This window comes from Lolium perenne, chromosome 7 (genome assembly GCF_019359855.2).
Source record: "Lolium perenne isolate Kyuss_39 chromosome 7, Kyuss_2.0, whole genome shotgun sequence".
Classification (NCBI taxonomy): Eukaryota; Viridiplantae; Streptophyta; class Magnoliopsida; order Poales; family Poaceae; genus Lolium; species Lolium perenne.
In genome coordinates, this window is record NC_067250.2 from 247,317,110 (window position 1) to 247,337,060 (window position 19,951).

The window sequence follows — 19,951 nt, forward strand, 5'->3', positions numbered from 1 at the left end:
TCAATATATTTATTTGTAACCTTGCAAGTTGATATCCGTGAACTTGACATGTGTTAGTACTACAAAAATATTTAATACAATTGATCTTAGTATGAAAACATTTAATAAAAAATGTATTGACATTAACCATCATTAAATGTTTTGAAATTACAATATCTGCATCTATATAAATACCATGGAGAATGATATCTCCATATAGCAATCTTCAGAGGCCGAGGGGGAGGGGGAGCTTTTTCCCGCACTATAGGTACAATCTTGTTGACAATTCTGCCCAGCGCGGCATATGTCGGTGAACTAAAATGGCATGGGATGACAAGTAGCAGCTTTCAGAGGGATTCCATGAGTTTACATTTGACCAACATTTAGATAAACACCGATACAACTAATAATCCCACGTGTGCATGCCATAAGAGACGAGAGAACCACATGGGGTACAACTACATTAAATTTTCCGGTGCCAAAGGCGTTCTATGATCCAATGAAACAACACCCAATATTGTAGGCTAAGCCAACAAGACCATAATCGTCGATGACGACCTGGCAAGGGTTGGGATGGAATTCAGACATAGTTATTGACGTTTTTATGTAAACTCTATATATTTTATGATATCATAGCTATCCATGATATCTAAGTTCGTGAGGTTGACATATGTTTTAGTGTTATAAAAAAATATTTACTACATTTGATCTTATTATGAATTTAAAAAAAAATATGTGTTGTCATTAATCACCATTAAACTCTTTGAAACTACAACGTCTGCATCTATATGAACACCATGGAGAGTGATATCTACACATGGCAATCTTCAAGAGGAACATAATTTTCCTGTTCTTTCGTCGACTTCCCCGGTCATGGCTATTGTTCTCTCATTATGCAATGGTCACCATGAGGTTACGTTATATCAAATTCTTGTTTTGATGAATGTATTTTACGTGTTTTTTTGTAATGTTGAGCTCTCCATAAAAAACTCATTATATGCCCCCAATCCAACTTGGACATGATAGGTATTGTTTTCAAGTGAGAGTGAGGTTCTGATCTAACATCATAACTTCCTTCCAATCAAACTTTATCAGTTGGGTCCATCCAATTAAAAACGATCTTCACTCTTTCCACAACCCCGGGTAGCTAGGACTAGTAACAAACACCGTGACTTTCTCCTCCGTGTCAACAATCTTGGCATTGCTACTTCAGGAAACAGTCTTCTCTAGTCAGTTGGTCAGCCGATGCGAGTGACATGTTGGCATGACATCTCAACACCTTGCCCGAGGCATTGAGCAGTGCGAGCTGCATGCCTCTGACCTAGGCCATTGAGCAAATGAATCAGATTCAAAATTGTTTCCAATTGCTGGTTTTTTTTTAATATCATATACTCCCTGGCATGTCTCGCTTAAAAGTCACGGAAAGATTCGAGAAAAAAATGATGATCTAGATAAACATGTATCAATGATATCACAGAAATTCAAATCCAAATTGCAAAAGTAACTCTGGAAACTAAAGAAAACGGTATACTATACGAGTAGTAGTTGACTTAAGTTTGTTTTTGTTTCATGTGTTTTTGTCAACTGTGTCTGTAATATATAGAACGGCTTATGTTCTCGATCATTCTGCGGATGATGCTGTTGAAGGTGCCTGGTTTGATGTAGTCCCGGAGATCAACCAGGCTACTAGTATTTGTGATGAAGTACATGTGGATTAATCAATAAAGTGTCCTCCTTTACCAGTAACAATATTTACAAAATCTCGATTCCAGTAGTAAAGTGGACCCCGTATTAAGTTATTATTATTATCCTACAGAAAAGATAGCAAGTTTTTATTGGCATACCATCTCTTTCGGTCAACAAGGCAAGCTCTGCTTAGCACCAAGAGAAAGAAGAGACCTTGGGCTGACACTTATTACAAAGGAAAAATAGCACATTTGCTGGGAACTGTTACATGCAAATGAGAGCTGCCCAATGCATCAAAAGCTCATGTTGTCACTGTTAGAGTTGTATGGTTCCTTTTCCGTTATTCCCCAGTGTATGAGGGGCTTACCTGCACATTGTCACACATGTACATGTACTGGCCTATGGCCCTCTGTAAATACCAGTTGCTCATTCACAACATGGTATCAGAGCTATGGTTAGGCTCTTCCCGCACGTAGCAACTCCGTGCTAGTCTGGCACCGCCGGCCATCTTTCCGGCCGTTGCTGCCTTTCCTTTCTTCTTCCTATCCACAAATCAGCCACTCCCGTGCTAGATCCGGCAGCCCCTGCCTCGATTCGGGCCGCCACTGCCAGGAATAGTTTCTTCTGTGCCAGATCTGCTGGCTCCTGGCTCGGATCCGGCCGAAATCATCCAGAGCCTGCTGCGGTATTTTCTTCCGCGTGCGCGCGTGCCCAAGTCCGGCCGCTGCTGCTTCACGCTCCTGGTGCGTGTTCCTGTTTGAGGCCCCAATCTGCTTTCGCGTTCGTGTCTGGCTGGATGAATGCACTCTGCTTTGATTTGGTGCGTTGAGGATCTGCTCTGCTTTGATTTGGTGCATGCGTGTATGGATGTTTGAGGCTTCACCCGTTCCTGTGAAGATTTGACCAGATCTAGGATCTGCAAAAAAAAAAAAAAAAAAAAAAAAAAAAAAAAAAAAATTCTCAGAAGTATCAGGATGGCATCCTCTTCTGCGGGCTATGTTAGCATTCCTCGGTGCCCGTTGATTTTTGATGGCACCAACTATGGGGAGTTTGCTGCCTTTATGCGCATCCATATGCGGGGTCTTCGACTGTGGGGTGTTCTTACCGGCGAGGTCTCCTGTCCGCCGCGCCCCACTGCTCCTGTGCCTCCTACCCCGCCGCCTGTGCCACCTGCCCTCGCTGAGGATGCTACTCCGGCTGATCGGGATGCAGCCAAGTCTGCCGAGGCTGCTGCTGATGAGGCATATGAGGAGCAGGTACTTGCCTATTCAGAGGCTCTTGGCTCCTACCGTGATAGTCTGGCTACCTTTACTCAGTGGTGTGATGAGGATGCTAGAGCTGCTGCCGTTCTTTCGCAGAGTGTTCAGCCACAGTTTGCTTCTGAGTTTATGGGCCTCGCTACTGTCGCTGAGATGTGGTCTCACCTTCGTCAGCGCTATCAGCCTTCTGGTGATTCTCTATACTTATCTGTGTTGCGCCAGGAGCATGATCTTCAGCAGGGTGACTCTACTATTGATGAGTTCTACACCCAGAGTGCGGCTATCTGGCGCCAGCTTGACTCTCTTCGCAGTGTTGTCTGTGGTACTTGTCAGTGTTGCCGGACAGTGCGTTCCGATATGGACTTTCAGAGGATCCATGAGTTTCTGTCTCGACTTCGCCCAGAGTTTGAGCCTCGTCGTGCTCAGCTGTTTGCTCGAGGCCGTGTTCCTATCTCGCAGGTGCCGATCGAGCTTCGTGGCCGAGGAGACTCGTTTGCGTGGTGCTGGACTGCTTGGGACACCCTCTGTTCTTGCTACTCGAGTTCCCACTGCTCCTGCACCGCCACTTCTTCCTACACCAGTGCTTGCTGCTTCTGGAGGAGCCCGCTCTTCTCGCGGTGGGGGTCGCTCTCGCCCTCCTCGGTTCTGCACTCACTGTCGGAGGTCTGGTCACCTTGAGTCTGATTGCTACCAGAAGCAGCGGGGTGTGCCTCCTCGTGCTCCACCCTCCGCGCTGTCACCACCGCCCACCGAGCAGATATAGTGAGACTTCGGCGTCTCCTTGCCTCCTCCGGCTCTGCTTCGACGGCATCGCCGCCTCCGCGGCTGTTTCCTCTCCACCGTCGTACATCTTCATGGGTTTTGGATTCTGAGCTTCTTTTCACATGTCTCCGATTCTTCCTCTCTTTCTTCTCTTCGACCTCTTCCTCTTCCCCCGTTAGTGTTCTTACTGCCGACGGTACTTCTCTCCCTGTTGCTAGTCGTGGCACTCTTTCTACTTCCGCCTTTTCCGTTCCTGATGTTTCTCATGTTCCCCGTCTCACCATGAATTTGTTTTCCGCTGCTCAACTCACCGATTCTCGGTTGTCGGGTCATTCTTGATGTTGATTCTTGTTCTGTTCAGGACACTCACACTCGGGCCCTGGTTGGGGCTGGCCCTCGGTGCCGTGACTCCCAGGGACTTTGGGAGCTTGACTGGCTTCATGTTCCTTCTTCCACCACTTCATCGACCGCTCCATGCGTGCTTGCTGCTTCCACCACCGCCTCCTTTCAGCAGTGGCACCATCGTCTTGGTCATCTTTGTGGTTCTCGCTTGTCATCTTTACTTCGTCGAGGCCTTCTGGGGCCTGTCTCAGGAGATGTCTCTCTTCAGGGTTGTCAGGGTTGTAGGCTTGGTAAACAGAATCAGTTACCTTATCCTACTAGTGCGTCTGTATCTCAGCGTCCGTTTGATTTGGTCCATTCTGATGTATGGGGTCCGGCTCCTTTTGCTTCCAAGGGGGGCCACCGCTACTATGTTCTTTTTATCGATGACTTCTCTCGCCACACTTGGATTTATTTTATGACTTCTCGCAGCGAGGTTCTCTCGATATATAAGCGTTTTGCTGCCATGGTCCATACTCAGTTTTCGACACCTATACGTGTCTTTCGGGCTGATTCTGCCGGTGAGTATATCTCCCAGCTGTTGCGTGGTTTTCTTGCTGAGCAGGGTACTCTTGCCCAGTTTTCCTGTCCTGGCGCCCATGCCCAAAATGGCGTGGCTGAGCGCAAGCATCGGCACCTGCTTGAGACAGCACGTGCGATGATGATCGCTGCCTCTCTTCCTCCTCACTTCTGGGCTGAAGCTGTGTCTATTTCCACTTATCTCATCAACCTTCAGCCCTCCACATCCTTGCAGGGTGGTATTCCTCTTGAGCGTCTCACTGGTCACACTCCTGATTACTCGACCCTTCGTCTTTTTGGTTGCGTTTGCTATGTTCTTCTCGCTCCACGCGAACGCACCAAGCTGAGTGCTCAATCGGTTGAGTGTGTCTTCCTTGGCTACAGCCCTGAGCACAAAGGATATAAGTGCTGGGATCCTATTGGTCGTCGGATGCGCATATCTCGGGATGTCACTTTTGATGAGTCCCGTCCTTTCTACCCGCGTCCCTCCTCCTCTTCCTTCTCGGTGGATGATATATCTTTTCTCATGTTCCCTGACTCACCTCCTCCTGTGCCTCCGGTCCCTGCTCTGCCGGTTCTCTCACCATCTTCTCCTCCTCCACCCGCCAGACCCCCCTCTCCTCCCTCACCACCGTCCCCACCCTCCACATCTTCCCCTCCCATGTCACCCTCCTCGACTACGGTCGTCCCTTCCTACCCTTTTCACTACTCTCGTCGTCCCCGTGAGGATGATGCTGCTTCTCCTGATACACCTTCTACCTCTGCTGCGATGCCCTCTCCGTCCGAGCCGACTCACCATCTTCGTGCTCGTCCTCGTCCTCCTCCTGATCGCTATTCTCCCACTCACTACGGTCTTTCTGCTACCCTCGAACCGACCTCTTATCGGGATGCCCTTGCTCATCCCGAATGGCAGCTAGCGATGGCTGAGGAGATTGCTGCTCTTGAGCGTACTGGCACTTGGGATGTTGTTACTCCTCCTTCCTCTGTTCGTCCCATCACCTGCAAGTGGGTCTACAAGATCAAGACTCGCTCTGATGGTTCTCTTGAGCGCTACAAGGCTCGCCTTGTCGCTCGCGGCTTTCAGCAGGAGCATGGCCGTGACTATGATGAGACCTTTGCTCCCGTGGCTCACATGACCACTGTTCGTACTCTTCTTGCTGTTGCTTCTGTTCGCCACTGGTCTGTCTCTCAGCTTGATGTACAGAATGCTTTTCTTAACGGTGAGTTAAGTGAGGAGGTCTACATGCAGCCACCCCCTGGCTACTCTGTTCCCGATGGCATGGTCTGTCGTCTCCGGTGCTCTCTCTATGGCCTTAAGCAAGCCCCTCGCGCCTGGTTTCAGCGTTTCGCCTCTGTGGTCATCGTTGCTGGTTTCTTCCCTAGCGCCCATGACCCTGCGCTTTTTGTTCACACATCCTCTCGTGGTCGGACTCTGCTTCTTCTTTATGTTGATGACATGATCATCACAGGCGACGACCCTGAGTACATTGCCTTTGTCAAGGCCCGTCTTCGCGATCAGTTTCTCATGACTGATCTTGGTCCTCTCCGCTACTTTCTTGGGCTTGAGGTTTCCTCTACCTCCGATGGCTTCTATATCTCCCAGGAGAAGTATATTCAGGACCTTCTCACTCGTGCCGCTCTTGGTGATGAGCGCATTGTCGAGACTCCTATGGAGCTCAATGTCCGCCTCCGTTCTGAAGGAGATATGCCCTAGAGGCAATAATAAAGTGGTTATTATTTATATCTTTATGTTTATGATAAATGTTTATATATCATGCTAGAATTGTATTAACCGAAACATTAGTACATGTGTGATATGTAGACAAACAAGAAGTCCCTAGTATGCCTCTTAAACTAGCTTGTTGATTAATGGATGATTAGTTTCATAATCATGAACATTGGATGTTATTAATAACAAGGTTATGTCATTGTGTGAATGATGTAATGGACACACCCAATTAAGCGTAGCATAAGATCTCGTCATTAAGTTATTTGCTATAAGCTTTCGATACATAGTTACCTAGTCCTTATGACCATGAGATCATGTAAATCACTTATACCGGAAAGGTACTTTGATTACACCAAACACCACTGCGTAAATGGGTGGCTATAAAGGTGGGATTAAGTATCCGGAAAGTATGAGTTGAGGCATATGGATCAACAGTGGGATTTGTCCATCCCGATGACGGATAGATATACTCTGGGCCCTCTCGGTGGAATGTCGTCTAAATGTCTTGCAAGCATATGAATGAGTTCATAAGAGACCACATACCACGGTACGAGTAAAGAGTACTTGTCAGGAGACGAGGTTGAACAAGGTATAGAGTGATACCGAAGATCAAACCTCGGACAAGTAAAATATCGCGAGACAAAGGGAATTGGTAATGTATGTGAATGGTTCATTCGATCACTAAAGTCATCGTTGAATATGTGGGAGCCATTATGGATCTCCAGATCCCGCTATTGGTTATTGGTCGGAGTGAGTACTCAACCATGTCCGCATAGTTCTCGAACCGTAGGGTGACACACTTAAAGTTGGATGTTGAAATGGTAGTACTTGAATTATGGAATGAAGTTCGAATATTTGTTCGGAGTCCCGGATGAGATCCCGGACATCACGAGGAGTTCCGGAATGGTCCGGAGAATAAGATTCATATATAGGATGTCATTTTATGTGAAATAAAATGTCACGGAAGGTTCTATGGAAGGTTCTAGAAGGTTCTAGAAAAGTCCGGAAGAAACCACCAAGGAAGGTGGAGTCCACAAGGGACTCCACCTCCATGGCCGGCCAGCCCTAGTGGGGGTGGAGTCCCAAGTGGACTCCACCATAGGGGGCCGGCCACCCCCCACATGGGAGGTGGGAATCCCACCTTTGGGTGGGAGTCCTAGTTGGGCTAGGTTTGCCCCCTCCTATGGAAGGTTTTGGTTTCGGGTCTTATTCGAAGACTTGGACACCAACACTTGGGATCCACCTATATAATGAGGGGCCAAGGGAGGGGGCCGGCCACCCCAAGACCATAGCTTGGCCGCCCCCCTTGAGTGGCCGGCCACCCCCTCCCAAACCCTAGCTTTGCTCCTCCACTTCATATTGCCCGGTTTGCTTAGCGAAGCTCCGCCGGACTTCTACACCGCCACCGACACCACGCCGTCGTGTCGTCGGATTCAAGAGGAGCTACTACTTCCGCTGCCCGCCGGAACGGGAGGTGGACGTCGTCTTCATCAACAACCGAACGTGTGACCGAGCACGGAGGTGCCGCCCGTTCGTGGCGCCTCTAACCGATCGTGATCAAGATCTTCTACGCGCTTTTGCAAGCGGCAATTGAACGTCTACCGCAGCAACAAGAGCCTCATCTTGTAGGCTTTGGAATCTCTTCAAGGGTGAGACTCGATACCCCCTCGTTGCTACCGTCTTCTAGATTGCATCTTGGCTTGGATTGCGTGTTTGCGGTAGGAAAATTTTTGTTTTCTATGCAAAGTTATCCTACAAAGGTGGTATCGAGCCGTGTCTATGCATAGATGGTTGCACGAGTAGAACACAATGGTTTGTGGGCGTTGATGCTCTTGTTATCTTTAGTTTGAGTACTTTGCATCTTTATGGCATAGTGGGATGAAGCGGCTCGGACTAACTTTACATGACCGCGTTCATGAGACTTGTTCCTCGTTCGACATGCAACTTGTATTGCATAAGAGGCTTTGCGGGTGTCTGTCTCTCCTACTATAGTAAAGATTCAATTTACTCTTCTATTGAAAACATTAGTATCAACGTTGTGGTTCATGTTCGTAGGTAGATTAGATCTCTCTCGAAAACCCTAAACCACGTAAAATATGCAAACCAAATTAGAGACGTCTAACTTGTTTTTGCAGGGTTTGGTGATGTGATATGGCCATGATATGATGATGAATATGTATGAGATGATCATTATTGTATTGTGGCAACCGGCAGGAGCCTTATGGTTGTCTTTAAATTTCATGTTGAGTAGTATTTCAAAGTAGTTGTAATAGTTGCTACATGGAGGACAAACATGAAGACGGTGCCATTGACCTTGGTGCTACGCCGACGATGATGGAGATCATGCCCGAAGATGATGGAGATCATATCCGTGCTTTGGAGATGAAGATCAAAGGCGCAAGAACAAAAGGGCCATATCATATCACATATGAACTGCATGTGATGTTAATCCTTTTTATGCATCTTATTTTGCTTAGATCGCGACGGTAGCATTATAAGATGATCCCTCACTAAAATCTCAAGATAATAAAGTGTTCATCCTTAGTAGCACCGTTATTAAGTCTTATCGTTTCGAAGCATCTCGTGAAGATCGGGTGTGATAGATTCGATAAGTACATACAACGGGTGCAAGACAGTTTTGCACATGCGGATACTAAGGTGGCCTTGATGAGCCTAGCATGTACAGTACATGGTCTCGGAACACGTGATACCGAAAGGTAGAGCATGAATCATATGGTTGATATGATGAACACTATGAGTGTTCGCCATTGAAATCACACCTTTTCTCGTGATGATCGGGTTTAGGTGCGGTGGATTTGGTTCGTGTGATCACTAAGACAATGCGAGGATATTGTTTTGAGTGGGAGTTCACCTAGGGTTTTAATTATGTTGAATTAAAATTTGAACTCAATTTGTCATAAACTTAGTCTAAACTATTGCAAATATATGTTGTAGAGATGGCGTCCTCAATCAATTTTAATCGGTTCTAGAGAAAGAGAAACTTAAGAGCAACGGTAGCAACTTCACCGATCGGTTCCGTCATGTGAGGATCTTCCTCTCTGGCGGAAATCTGCAATTTGTGCTTGATGCACCGCTAGGTGACCCTCCCGGCAGAAGATGAATCCGATGAAGTAAAAGCTGTTTACGCGACTCGGAAAACTCGGTACTCTCAAGTTCGGTGTGCAATCCCGTGCGATGCAGAATCCGATCTTCAAAAACGTTTTGAGCACCATGATCCTCATGAGTTGATGAATGAGCTGAAAGCTATATTCGAGACTCATGCGGCGATGGAATGCTATGAAGCATCGAAACATTTCTTGGTGTATGATGGAAGAAGGCAGCTCCGTTAGTGAGCACATGCTCGCCATGACCGGCATGCGAAGAAACTCGGTGACTTGGGAATAGTGATTCCTAACAGACTGGGATTAATCGTGTCCTTCAATCACCGCCACCAAGTTACAAGAACTTTGTGATGAACTACAATATGCGTAACATGAATAAGGAGTTACTCGAACTCTTTGGCATGCTAAAAGCTCAGAGATTGAGATCAAGAAAGAGCACCAAGTGTTGATGGTCAACAAGACCACCGCTTCAAGAAACAGGCAAGTCTAAGGGAAAATTCAAGAAGGGTGGCAAGAAAGCTGCCACGCCTCCTATGAAACCTAAGAACGGCCCTAAGCCCGATGCCGAAGTGCTATTATCGCAAGGAGAAGGGACACCGGAAGCGTAATTGCTCCAAGTATCTGGATGATCCGAAGAGCGGCCTTGTCAAGAAGAAGAAAGAAGGTATATCCGATATACATGTTATAGATGTTTATCTCACTAGTTCTCGTTCTAGTACACGGGTATTTGATACCGGTTCGGTTGCTCATATTTGTAACTCAAAACAGAACTAAAGAATAAACGACAATCGCCGAAAGATGAAGTGACGATGCGCGTTGGAAACGGATCCAAGGTCAATGTGATCGCAATGGCACACTTCCTCTACATCTACCTTCGGGATTAGTTTTAAGCCTAAATAATTGTTATTATGTACCTGCGTTGAGCATGAACATTATATCTGGATCTTGTTTAATGCAAGACGGTTATTCATTCAAGTATGAGAATAATGGTTGTTCTATTTTTATGAATAATATCTTTTATGGTCGAGCACCACAAAAGAATGGCTTATTTCTGTTAGATCTCGATAGTAGTGATACACATATACATAACATTGATGCTAAGCGAATTAAACTTAATGATAATTCTACTTATATGTGGCACTGTCGTCTTGGTCATATTGGAGTGAAACGCATGAAGAAACTCCATACTGATGGATTACTTGAATCACTTGACTTTGAGTCACTTGATAGATGCGAAGCATGTCTAATGGGAAAAATGACAAAGACTCCATTTTCTGGTATGATGGAGCGAGCTACTGACTTATTGGAAATCATACATACCGATGTATGTGGACCAATGAGCGTAGCATCGCGCGGTGGTTATCGTTATGTTCTAACCTTCACAGATGATCTGAGTAGATATGAGTATATCTATTTCATGAAACATAAATCCGAAACTTTCGAGAAGTTTAAGGAATTTCAAAGTGAAGTAGAAAATCAACGTAACAAGAAGATCAAATTTCTACGATCTGATCGTGGAGGTGAATATCTGAGTTATGAGTTTGGCATGCATTTAAAGAAATGCGGAATACTTTCACAATTGACACCGCCGGGAACACCTCAACGAAACGGTGTGTCCGAACATCATAATCGAACTCTCTTAGATATGGTTCGTAGTATGATGTCTCTTACTGATTTGCCATTATCTTTTTGGAGTTATGCATTAGAGACAGCCGCATTCACTTTAAATAGAGCACCATCAAAATCCGTAGAAACGACACCGTATGAATTATGGTTTAATAAGAAACCTAAGTCATCGTTCCTGAAAGTTTGGGGTTGCGAAGCCTATGTAAAGAAGTTACAACCGGACAAGCTAGAACCCAAAGCGGAGAAATGCGTCTTCATAGGATACCCTAAGGAAACTATAGGGTACACTTTCTATGATAGATCCGAAGGCAAAATCTTTGTTGCTAAGAACGGAACCTTTCTTGAGAAAGAATTTCTCACTAAAGAAGTGACTGGAAGAAAAGTAGAACTCGATGAGATTGATGAATCTATACTCGTTGATCAGAGTAGCGCGATCTGGAAGTTGTACTGCATCGCCTACACCGGCAACAGAGGAAGCTAATGATAATGATCATGAAACTTCGAACGAGGAAACTACTGAACCTCGCAGATCGAGAAGGGAACGTGCCACTCCTGATTGGTATGATCCTTGTCTAAATGTCATGATTGTGGATAACAATGATGAGGACCCTGCGACGTATGAAGAAGCGATGATGAGCCCAGATTCCAACAAATGGCAAGAAGCCATGAAATCCGAAATGGGATCCATGTATGATAACAAAGTATGGACTTTGGTAGACTTACCTGATAGCCGAAAGGCTGTCGAGAATAAATGGATCTTCAAGAGAAAAACAGATGTCGATGGTAATATTATCGTCTATAAAGCTCGACTTGTCGCAAAGGGTTTCCGACAAATTCAAGGAGTTGACTACGATGAGACTTTCTCACCTGTAGCGAAGCTAAAATCTGTGAGGATTTTGTTAGCAATAGCTGCATTTTTCGATTATGAGATTTGGCAGATGGATGTCAAAACGGCGTTCCTTAATGGAGACATTGAGGAAGAGTTGTATATGGTACAACCCAAAGGTTTTGTCGATCCTAAAAATGCGACAAAGTATGCAAACTTCAGCTGTTCAATCTATGGACTCGAAGCAAGCATCAAGAAGTTGGAACCGACGCTTTGATAAGGTGATCAAAGACTTCGGGTTTATACAAAGTGTCATGGAGAGGCTGTATTTACAAGAAAGTGAGTGGGAGCTCTGTAGCATTCCCGATATTATATGTAGATGACATATTATTGATCGGGAATGATATAGAACTATTAAGCGATGTTAAAGGTTATTTGAATAATAGTTTTTCAATGAAAGACCTTGGTGAAGCATCATATATATTAGGCATCAAGATTTATAGAGATAGATCAAGACGCCTAATAGGGCTATCACAGAGTACATATCTGGATAAGATTCTAAAGAAGTTTAGAATGGACGAAAGTAAGAAAGGGTTCTTACCTATGTTACTGTGCAAGGTATTGAGTAAAACTCAAGGACCAAGCTACGGCAGAAGAAAGAGAAAGGATGTGTAACATCCCCTATGCCTCGGCAAAGAGGATCTATCATGTATGCCATGCTATGTACTAGACCAGATATAGCACATGCTTTGTTAGTTTGACTAGCAGATATCAAAGTGATCCAGGAATGGAACAACTGGACAGTGATCAAGAATATCCCGAAGTACTTGAAAAGAACTAAGGATATGTTTCTTTGTTATGGAGGTGACCAAGAGCTCGTTGTAAATGGTTACACCGATGCAAGTTGGAACACCGATCCCGATGACTCTAAGTCACAATGCAGGTACGTGTTTATATTGAATGGTGCTGCGATGGCTGGGCAAGCTCGAAGCGGTGCACGGTGGCGAAGTCTTCAACGAGAATCGAGTACATAGCGGCTTCGTGAGGCTTCATCGAAGCGGTATGGATGAAGAGGTTCATTGTAGAGCTCGGTGTGGTTCCTAGTGCATTGGACCCATTAATCATTTACTGTGATAACATGGGTGCCATCGCCAATGCACAAGAGCCAAGGTCACACAAGAGACCGAAGCATATCAAGGCTGCGTTACCACTCGATTCGCGAGTACATCGAAGATGGAGAAGTAAAGATTTGCAAAGTACACACCGATCCGAATGTAGCAGATCCGTTGACTAAAGCTCTCCCTAGGGCAAAGCATGACCAACACCCGTAATGCCATGGGTGTTAGGTATATTACAATGTAATCTAGATTATTGACTCTAGTGCAAGTGGGAGATCAAGGATATATGCCCTAGAGGCAATAATAAAGTGGTTATTATTTATATATTTATGTTTATGATAAATGTTTATATATCATGCTAGAATTGTATTAACCGAAACATTAGTACATGTGTGATATGTAGACAAACAAGAAGTCCCTAGTATGCCTCTTAAACTAGCTTGTTGATTAATGGATGATTAGTTTCATAATCATGAACATTGGATGTTATTAATAACAAGGTTATGTCATTGTGTGAATGATGTAATGGACACACCCAATTAAGCGTAGCATAAGATCTCGTCATTAAGTTATTTGCTATAAGCTTTCGATACATAGTTACCTAGTCCTTATGACCATGAGATCATGTAAATCACTTATACCGGAAAGGTACTTTGATTACACCAAACACCACTGCGTAAATGGGTGGCTATAAAGGTGGGATTAAGTATTCGGAAAGTATGAGTTGAGGCATATGGATCAACAGTGGGATTTGTCCATCCCGATGACGGATAGATATACTCTGGGCCCTCTCGGTGGAATGTCGTCTAAATGTCTTGCAAGCATATGAATGAGTTCATAAGAGACCACATACCACGGTACGAGTAAAGAGTACTTGTCAGGAGACGAGGTTGAACAAGGTATAGAGTGATACCGAAGATCAAACCTCGGACAAGTAAAATATCGCGAGACAAAGGGAATTGGTAATGTATGTGAATGGTTCATTCGATCTCTAAAGTCATCGTTGAATATGTGGGAGCCATTATGGATCTCCAGATCCCGCTATTGGTTATTGGTCGGAGTGAGTACTCAACCATGTCCGCATAGTTCTCGAACCGTAGGGTGACACACTTAAAGTTGGATGTTGAAATGGTAGTACTTGAATTATGGAATGAAGTTCGAATATTTGTTCGGAGTCCCGGATGAGATCCCGGACATCACGAGGAGTTCCGGAATGGTCCGGAGAATAAGATTCATATATAGGATGTCATTTTATGTGAAATAAAATGTCACGGAAGGTTCTATGGAAGGTTCTAGAAGGTTCTAGAAAACTCCTGAAGAAACCACCAAGGAAGGTGGAGTCCACAAGGGACTCCACCTCCATGGCCGGCCAGCCTAGTGGGGGTGGAGTCCCAAGTGGACTCCACCATAGGGGCCGGCCACCCCCACATGGGAGGTGGGAATCCCACCTTTGGGTGGGAGTCCTAGTTGGGCTAGGTTTGCCCCCTCCTATGGAAGGTTTTGGTTTCGGGTCTTATTCGAAGACTTGGACACCAACACTTGGGATCCACCTATATAATGAGGGGCCAAGGGAGGGGGCCGGCCACCCCAAGACCATAGCTTGGCCGCCCCCCTTGAGTGGCCGGCCACCCCCTCCCAAACCCTAGCTTTGCTCCTCCACTTCATATTGCCCGGTTTGCTTAGCGAAGCTCCGCCGGACTTCTACACCACCACCGACACCACGCCGTCGTGCTGTCGGATTCAAGAGGAGCTACTACTTCCGCTGCCCGCTGGAACGGGGAGGTGGACGTCGTCTTCATCAACAACCGAACGTGTGACCGAGTACGGAGGTGCTGCCCGTTCGTGGCGCCGGAACCGATCGTGATCAAGATCTTCTACGCGCTTTTGCAAGCGGCAAGTGAACGTCTACCGCAGCAACAAGAGCCTCATCTTGTAGGCTTTGGAATCTCTTCAAGGGTGAGACTCGATACCCCCTCGTTGCTACCGTCTTCTAGATTGCATCTTGGCTTGGATTGCGTGTTTGCGGTAGGAAAATTTTTGTTTTCTATGCAAAGTTATCCTACACGTTCCACTGATGGTGATCCCCTTCCGGACCCGACTCGCTATCGTCACTTGGTTGGGAGTCTTGTCTACCTTGCTGTCACTCGTCCTGACATCTCCTACCCAGTCCACATTCTGAGTCAGTTCATGGCTGCTCCCACTAGTGTCCACTATAGTCATCTTCTTCGTGTCCTTCGCTATCTTCGTGGAACTATCTCTCGTCGGCTTTTCTTTCCTCGCTCCAGCTCCTTACAGCTCCAGACCTACTCAGATGCTACCTGGGCTAGCGATCCAGAGGATCGCAAGTCTCTTTCTGCCCACTGTGTCTTTCTTGGTGGCTCTCTCATTGCTTGGAAGACCAAGAAGCAGGTTGCAGTCTCTCGTTCGAGTGTTGAGGCTGAGTTGCGAGCGATGGCTCTATTGACGGCTGAGGTGACTTGGTTACGTTGGTTACTTGCGGACTTTGGTGTTTCTGCTGATGCTCCGACTCCGCTCTTATCGGACAAAGATCGTGCCATCGGCATTGCGCGTGATCCGGTGAAGCACGAGCTCACCAAACACATCGGTGTTGATGCCTTCTATGTGCGTCATGCTGTGCAGCATCAGGTTATGGCTCTTCATTATGTGCCTTCAGAGCTTCAGCTTGCTGACTTCTTCACGAAGGCCCAGACTAGAGCACAGCATGGTTTCTTTCTCTCCAAACTCAGTGTTGTTGATCCACCATGAGTTTGAGGGGGGGTGTTAGAGTTGTATAGTTCCTTTTCCGTTATTCCCCAGTGTATGAGGGGCTTACCTGCACATTGTCACACATGTACATGTACTGGCCTATGGCCCTCTGTGAATACCAGTTGCTCATTCACAACAGTCACATTCCTCCCTAACAAGTGCAAAGAGATCAGAGTTCATGTATCTCTCACCGGCGCTGGGGAATATGGTAACAATCATCTTCCTCTCGTTCCCTTCTCTCTCTGCAATCTGAAATCAGAACGGCACAGCCATTGAGATGACAATCTATGTAACCTGGCAAGTTCAGATCAGCAGTCAGTTACCTTGATACAGGCAGCTACGTTTGCTCCGGAGGATATGCCAACCAGCAGTCCCTCCTCCTTGGCCAGCCTCCTAGCCATTGTCATAGCTTCCTCAGTGCTTACCGTCACGACCTCATCGATGACCGATGTGTCCAGGACCTCGGGTATGAAACCTGCCCCTGTACCCTGAATCTTGTGTGACCCTGGTGAACCACCTGATTGGAACAGCAAACGCTTCTGATTAATATTATGTACATTCTGAAGGTTTTACACTAAATCACTCACAACTCAGATTTTTTATGTGTGGAACAGTCCCTGACTTGGAACTGGTACATGCATACTTTTTCTAGACGAAGTAGTACATAATATTGTCACGGGTTTACCTGAAATTACAGCGCTTTCTGAAGGTTCCACGCACACTATCTTTATGGATGGATTCTTCATCTTCAGGTACCTACCTACACCTGTCAATGTGCCTCCTGTACCAACAGCGGCGACAAACGTATCAACTTTGCCTGCTGTGTCCTTCCATATCTCAGGTCCTGAAGTTTGTTTCAGAAAATGCAATGGAGTAAAATGATGCCCAAGAGTATCATGCCAAAACAAATGAATCACAATAGGTGTGAAACATGAAAAGATGCCTTTTTTCTGATATTAGTACCGGTCCATTTGAAGTGCGCATCTGGATTTGCTGGATTGGTTACTTGATTAAGACAGTGAGAATTTGGTATAGTCTTCATCAGCTCCTCCACCTTGCCAATCATTCCCTTAAACCCAGTTGCAGGATCTGCCGTACACGAGAGACATACATTACTTAACACTTATCAGAGTGTAGATGTTCTGCAAGTGAATCAGTAACCGTCAATATGCTAAAACTACATAAACAGCTAGCACAAATACAAGATAGAAGCAAAAATAATCTGCAATTTAGCTGAAGAAATATTTGTCAGGAACTTTACAAATGAGGAGTATTTAAGTAGTAACTGAGTTTCAAACCATTTCTAGGTGCTGAAAACCCTTTTCCGCACCTGTTAATATCAGTTCAGCACCCAAAAATCTCAATAGCATCTGCTTGTCAAGTGAATATTTTGCGGGCATGACAGCGATAAGCCTGTAGCCTTTCTGAACAGCGATGAACACCAATCCAATGCCCATATTGCCGCTCGTTGGCTCGATCAGTGTCGTAACACCAGGAGAGATCAAGCCCTTCTCCTCTGCATCTTCAATCATTCTGCGGAGATTTTTTGCAGGCAATACCAGAGTTACAGCTGGTTACATTTTCTTTTATTTTATATTCAGAAATAGGAACGGTGTTAGATTGTTCATTTAGGTAACTGAAGCTGAAATACACACTGGTGCCACCAGTAGCATGTGTTGTATTGATAGAAATGACACCGATTACAGTTTTTTTTTTTTTTTTTTTTGAAAAAGAAGTGATACATAAATTCAGAAAGTGAACTAACTACAACAGCGAATCATAAATCAATGAAGGATTGTATTCGCGCACCGGAGAGCACTCCTGTCCTTAACCGAGCAAAGGGGTTGGTATGCTTCCATCTTCCCAACCAGCCTAGCTTTGACGCCGTCTTTCTTAGCAATGTTCTTCATTTCTACAAGTGGCGTCCAACCTATGAGCTGAAGAAAGGTACTACATAAGTAAGCATCAAGAAATAAATGATAAAATTACATGCATACTGATCCACTATCAAAGATTATCTTGTTAACCAGTTCTTCCCAATCAAGAACTCGTATTCTTCTAGTACTAATTCAAGAACAATAATTCTATAGTTCATATTAGTTAGTACCTAAAAAGTTGCTGAACAAGGAAGCGAAACTTGACTGAAAACAAGAAGGGGAGCCACAAACATCAGCATCACCTAACCATTCCCTTCTTTCCAAGAAAAAAAGATAGGACTGAGGTCTGAGGACAGGTCTGGGGCGAAGAGGAGGAGAGGATTGCGGCACCTCGGTGACGTTGGAGGCGATGTTCTCCTCCCGGGAGGAGAGGAGAGACGGGATGCCTTTCCTCCCCTCTTCCTCCGCTGCCATTGCCATACCTCCCCTCACCTTTCTCTGCCTGTTGACTACTTATGTCCTCTCGCTCCAGCTCTTCCCAGGCGCTGGGTGTGTGGGATTTATCTAAAACGAATTGAATAGCTTTCCCCGTCAGCAAAACAGCATGATAGTGGTGCTGCAGGCTGTGCAGATCACTGATGCCTGGGGTCGATGCGGTCCGCATCACGCCTGTCCGAGACAAGAAATCGACAACTAGTTATCTGTTCCTTCGCGACTAGCAGCAACAAATCAGCAAAAACAAGAGCGTTCTCAGTTAACCAGTAGTTTACACAGCTAGTAGTTATTAACTGAAAACAATGTTAGCCAAAATTTACTTTCAGACTTGGTTGGGGTGCGCCAGGCCCAGGCAGCAGTGCAACGCCTGGGCGACACACAAGAGCCCCGGCAGCAAGCTACCGTGGCGGGCTCTCCCCCACAAAAAATAAATTTAATATCGTTGTGGGCACATGGCCCACATATCAGATATTAAACTGATAAGAACAGATACTACACTTGATCTTAGCCAAAAGGCCGAGAAAGGTATGAGTTGCATTGACGAGCCGGGTCTCCTTATATAGCATTCCTTGCCCTGCGCTGCTCCTTCCGTCCGCGAGGTGGGACTAAACTTACTCTCTTCGCTTCTGCCGTTCCGTGAAGTCATACCACTTGCCACCTGCACGCTTTGGGCCCGAATCTGAGAGCCCGTAGCAGGCCTATCGAGCTACAGCGTGGGCTTCTACCCCCTTTCGTTTCCCCTGCGCCTTTCCCTTTTTTCAGTTATATAGGAGATCAAAATGGCAAGTGCCCAACGGAGTTACTTCACACTAGTCACTAAAATGCAGCTATAGACTGAAACGCATGGGCTGAAAGAGATGTGACAGTATAGGCTGTATAGTGGAAAAGTGTATTTGACACATGAACACCAGTGCTCCTGATTTTTAAAAATCAAATTTTTTGGATTTGAAAAAATATGAAATTAAATACCCACATATATATAAACATTCTGAAGATACGGTAGAAATTTTGAAGAAAAATATGTTAGCTATACAAAAAAGATAAATTTCTGACAAACATATACCTCTATACGTAGCCACAAATTTGTTATTTTCCTGTAGCTCAAAATACAATGCAATTTCTACCGAAACTTTGCATGATTATTCAGAATATGTGTATCTATTCATGGAATAAATGTGATGATTTTTTGAAATGCATAAATTCAGTTTTTAAATATTTTAAAAACTGAGAGCACTGGTGCTCATGTGCACCAAATTTGTTTCCCTGTCTAGTGAACTTTATGCATGTGACCGGCACTGTAAATTTGATTTTCCATGTGTATTCAACATATGTAACAGGAAACTGGTCTCGCGGCATTCGTGCTTAATAAAACTTATTACTTATGATTAGATTTTGGATCACTCATGACAATATATAAATAGAGTATTGTTGATCAATGGTTTATCTTACCGAATTAATAGATTATTTTGTATTGCCCTTTTATGCCTCGCGACTATAGTCTTCATTGGCCAGTGTCTTAAAGATGGCTTGAGTTGATCCTATTTGCATTTTATTTTTCTATTTTGTATTTGTGGGAAATGTGATTAGGTTTATTGATAGTTTTTTGTGTTCTAGTCTTTAGAGAGCTTTACTGTGATGTAAAGCTTTGTTTCAAAGGATGACATATAATTAACGATGTGCGTCCATATGCAATACTAATAGTTTGTCTAGTTATGTTCTTCTTGTCTAGATTAAAAAAATCGAAATGAGGCGTCCCCATCCTTTGCATCAGATGATGCACACAGCCGGGTCTAGATGACTTATTCA

General features: G+C 45.0%; 2 protein-coding genes and 1 non-coding gene across 5 annotated transcripts; 1 reads left to right on the plus strand and 2 right to left on the minus strand.

Annotated features, from left to right (window-relative positions):
* Positions 1-1,829: 1,829 nt before the first annotated feature.
* On the minus strand, positions 1,830-18,669 carry LOC127313204 (cysteine synthase, chloroplastic/chromoplastic). 3 transcript variants are annotated; one of them, XM_051343757.2, is made up of 9 exons: positions 18,466-18,669; positions 18,041-18,365; positions 17,583-17,710; positions 17,104-17,306; positions 16,737-16,862; positions 16,459-16,617; positions 16,097-16,290; positions 15,912-16,022; positions 1,830-1,973 (listed from the first exon to the last, which is right to left on the minus strand). In XM_051343757.2, the coding sequence occupies exons 2-9, from the start codon at positions 18,128-18,130 to the stop codon at positions 1,959-1,961; spliced, it is 1,026 nt and encodes a 341-aa protein (XP_051199717.1). In that variant the 5' UTR covers positions 18,131-18,365; positions 18,466-18,669; the 3' UTR covers positions 1,830-1,958. The 3 variants fall into 3 exon arrangements, with proteins under 3 accessions (XP_051199717.1, XP_071679179.1, XP_051199718.1); XM_071823078.1 differs by having other exon boundaries at positions 18,041-18,669; XM_051343758.2 differs by lacking the exons at positions 18,041-18,365; positions 18,466-18,669 and adding an exon at positions 17,881-17,905.
* LOC139833022 (uncharacterized) lies at positions 2,017-3,648 on the plus strand. The gene has a single exon (XM_071823079.1). The coding sequence runs from the start codon at positions 2,640-2,642 to the stop codon at positions 3,600-3,602; it is 963 nt and encodes a 320-aa protein (XP_071679180.1). The 5' UTR covers positions 2,017-2,639; the 3' UTR covers positions 3,603-3,648.
* LOC127318184 (U2 spliceosomal RNA) lies at positions 18,478-18,674 on the minus strand. Its single transcript, XR_007861739.1, has one exon. It is a non-coding gene; the product is annotated as a U2 spliceosomal RNA (small nuclear RNA).
* Positions 18,675-19,951: the final 1,277 nt, after the last annotated feature.

Excerpts from the sequence above, each read along its gene's own strand:
- LOC139833022 (XM_071823079.1), top strand. The coding sequence starts at position 2,640 with ATGGCATCCTCTTCTGCGGGCTATGTTAGCATTCCTCGGTGCCCGTTG.
- LOC127313204 (XM_051343757.2), bottom strand. The coding sequence starts at position 18,130 with ATGGCAATGGCAGCGGAGGAAGAGGGGAGGAAAGGCATCCCGTCTCTC. Across the intron at positions 16,863-17,103 it reads TGCTGAACTGATATTAACAG|ATCCTGCAACTGGGTTTAAG; the intron begins GTGCGGAAAAGG and ends CGTGTACGGCAG. Across the intron at positions 16,291-16,458 it reads AGAAAGCGCTGTAATTTCAG|GTGGTTCACCAGGGTCACAC; the intron begins GTAAACCCGTGA and ends TGTTCCAATCAG.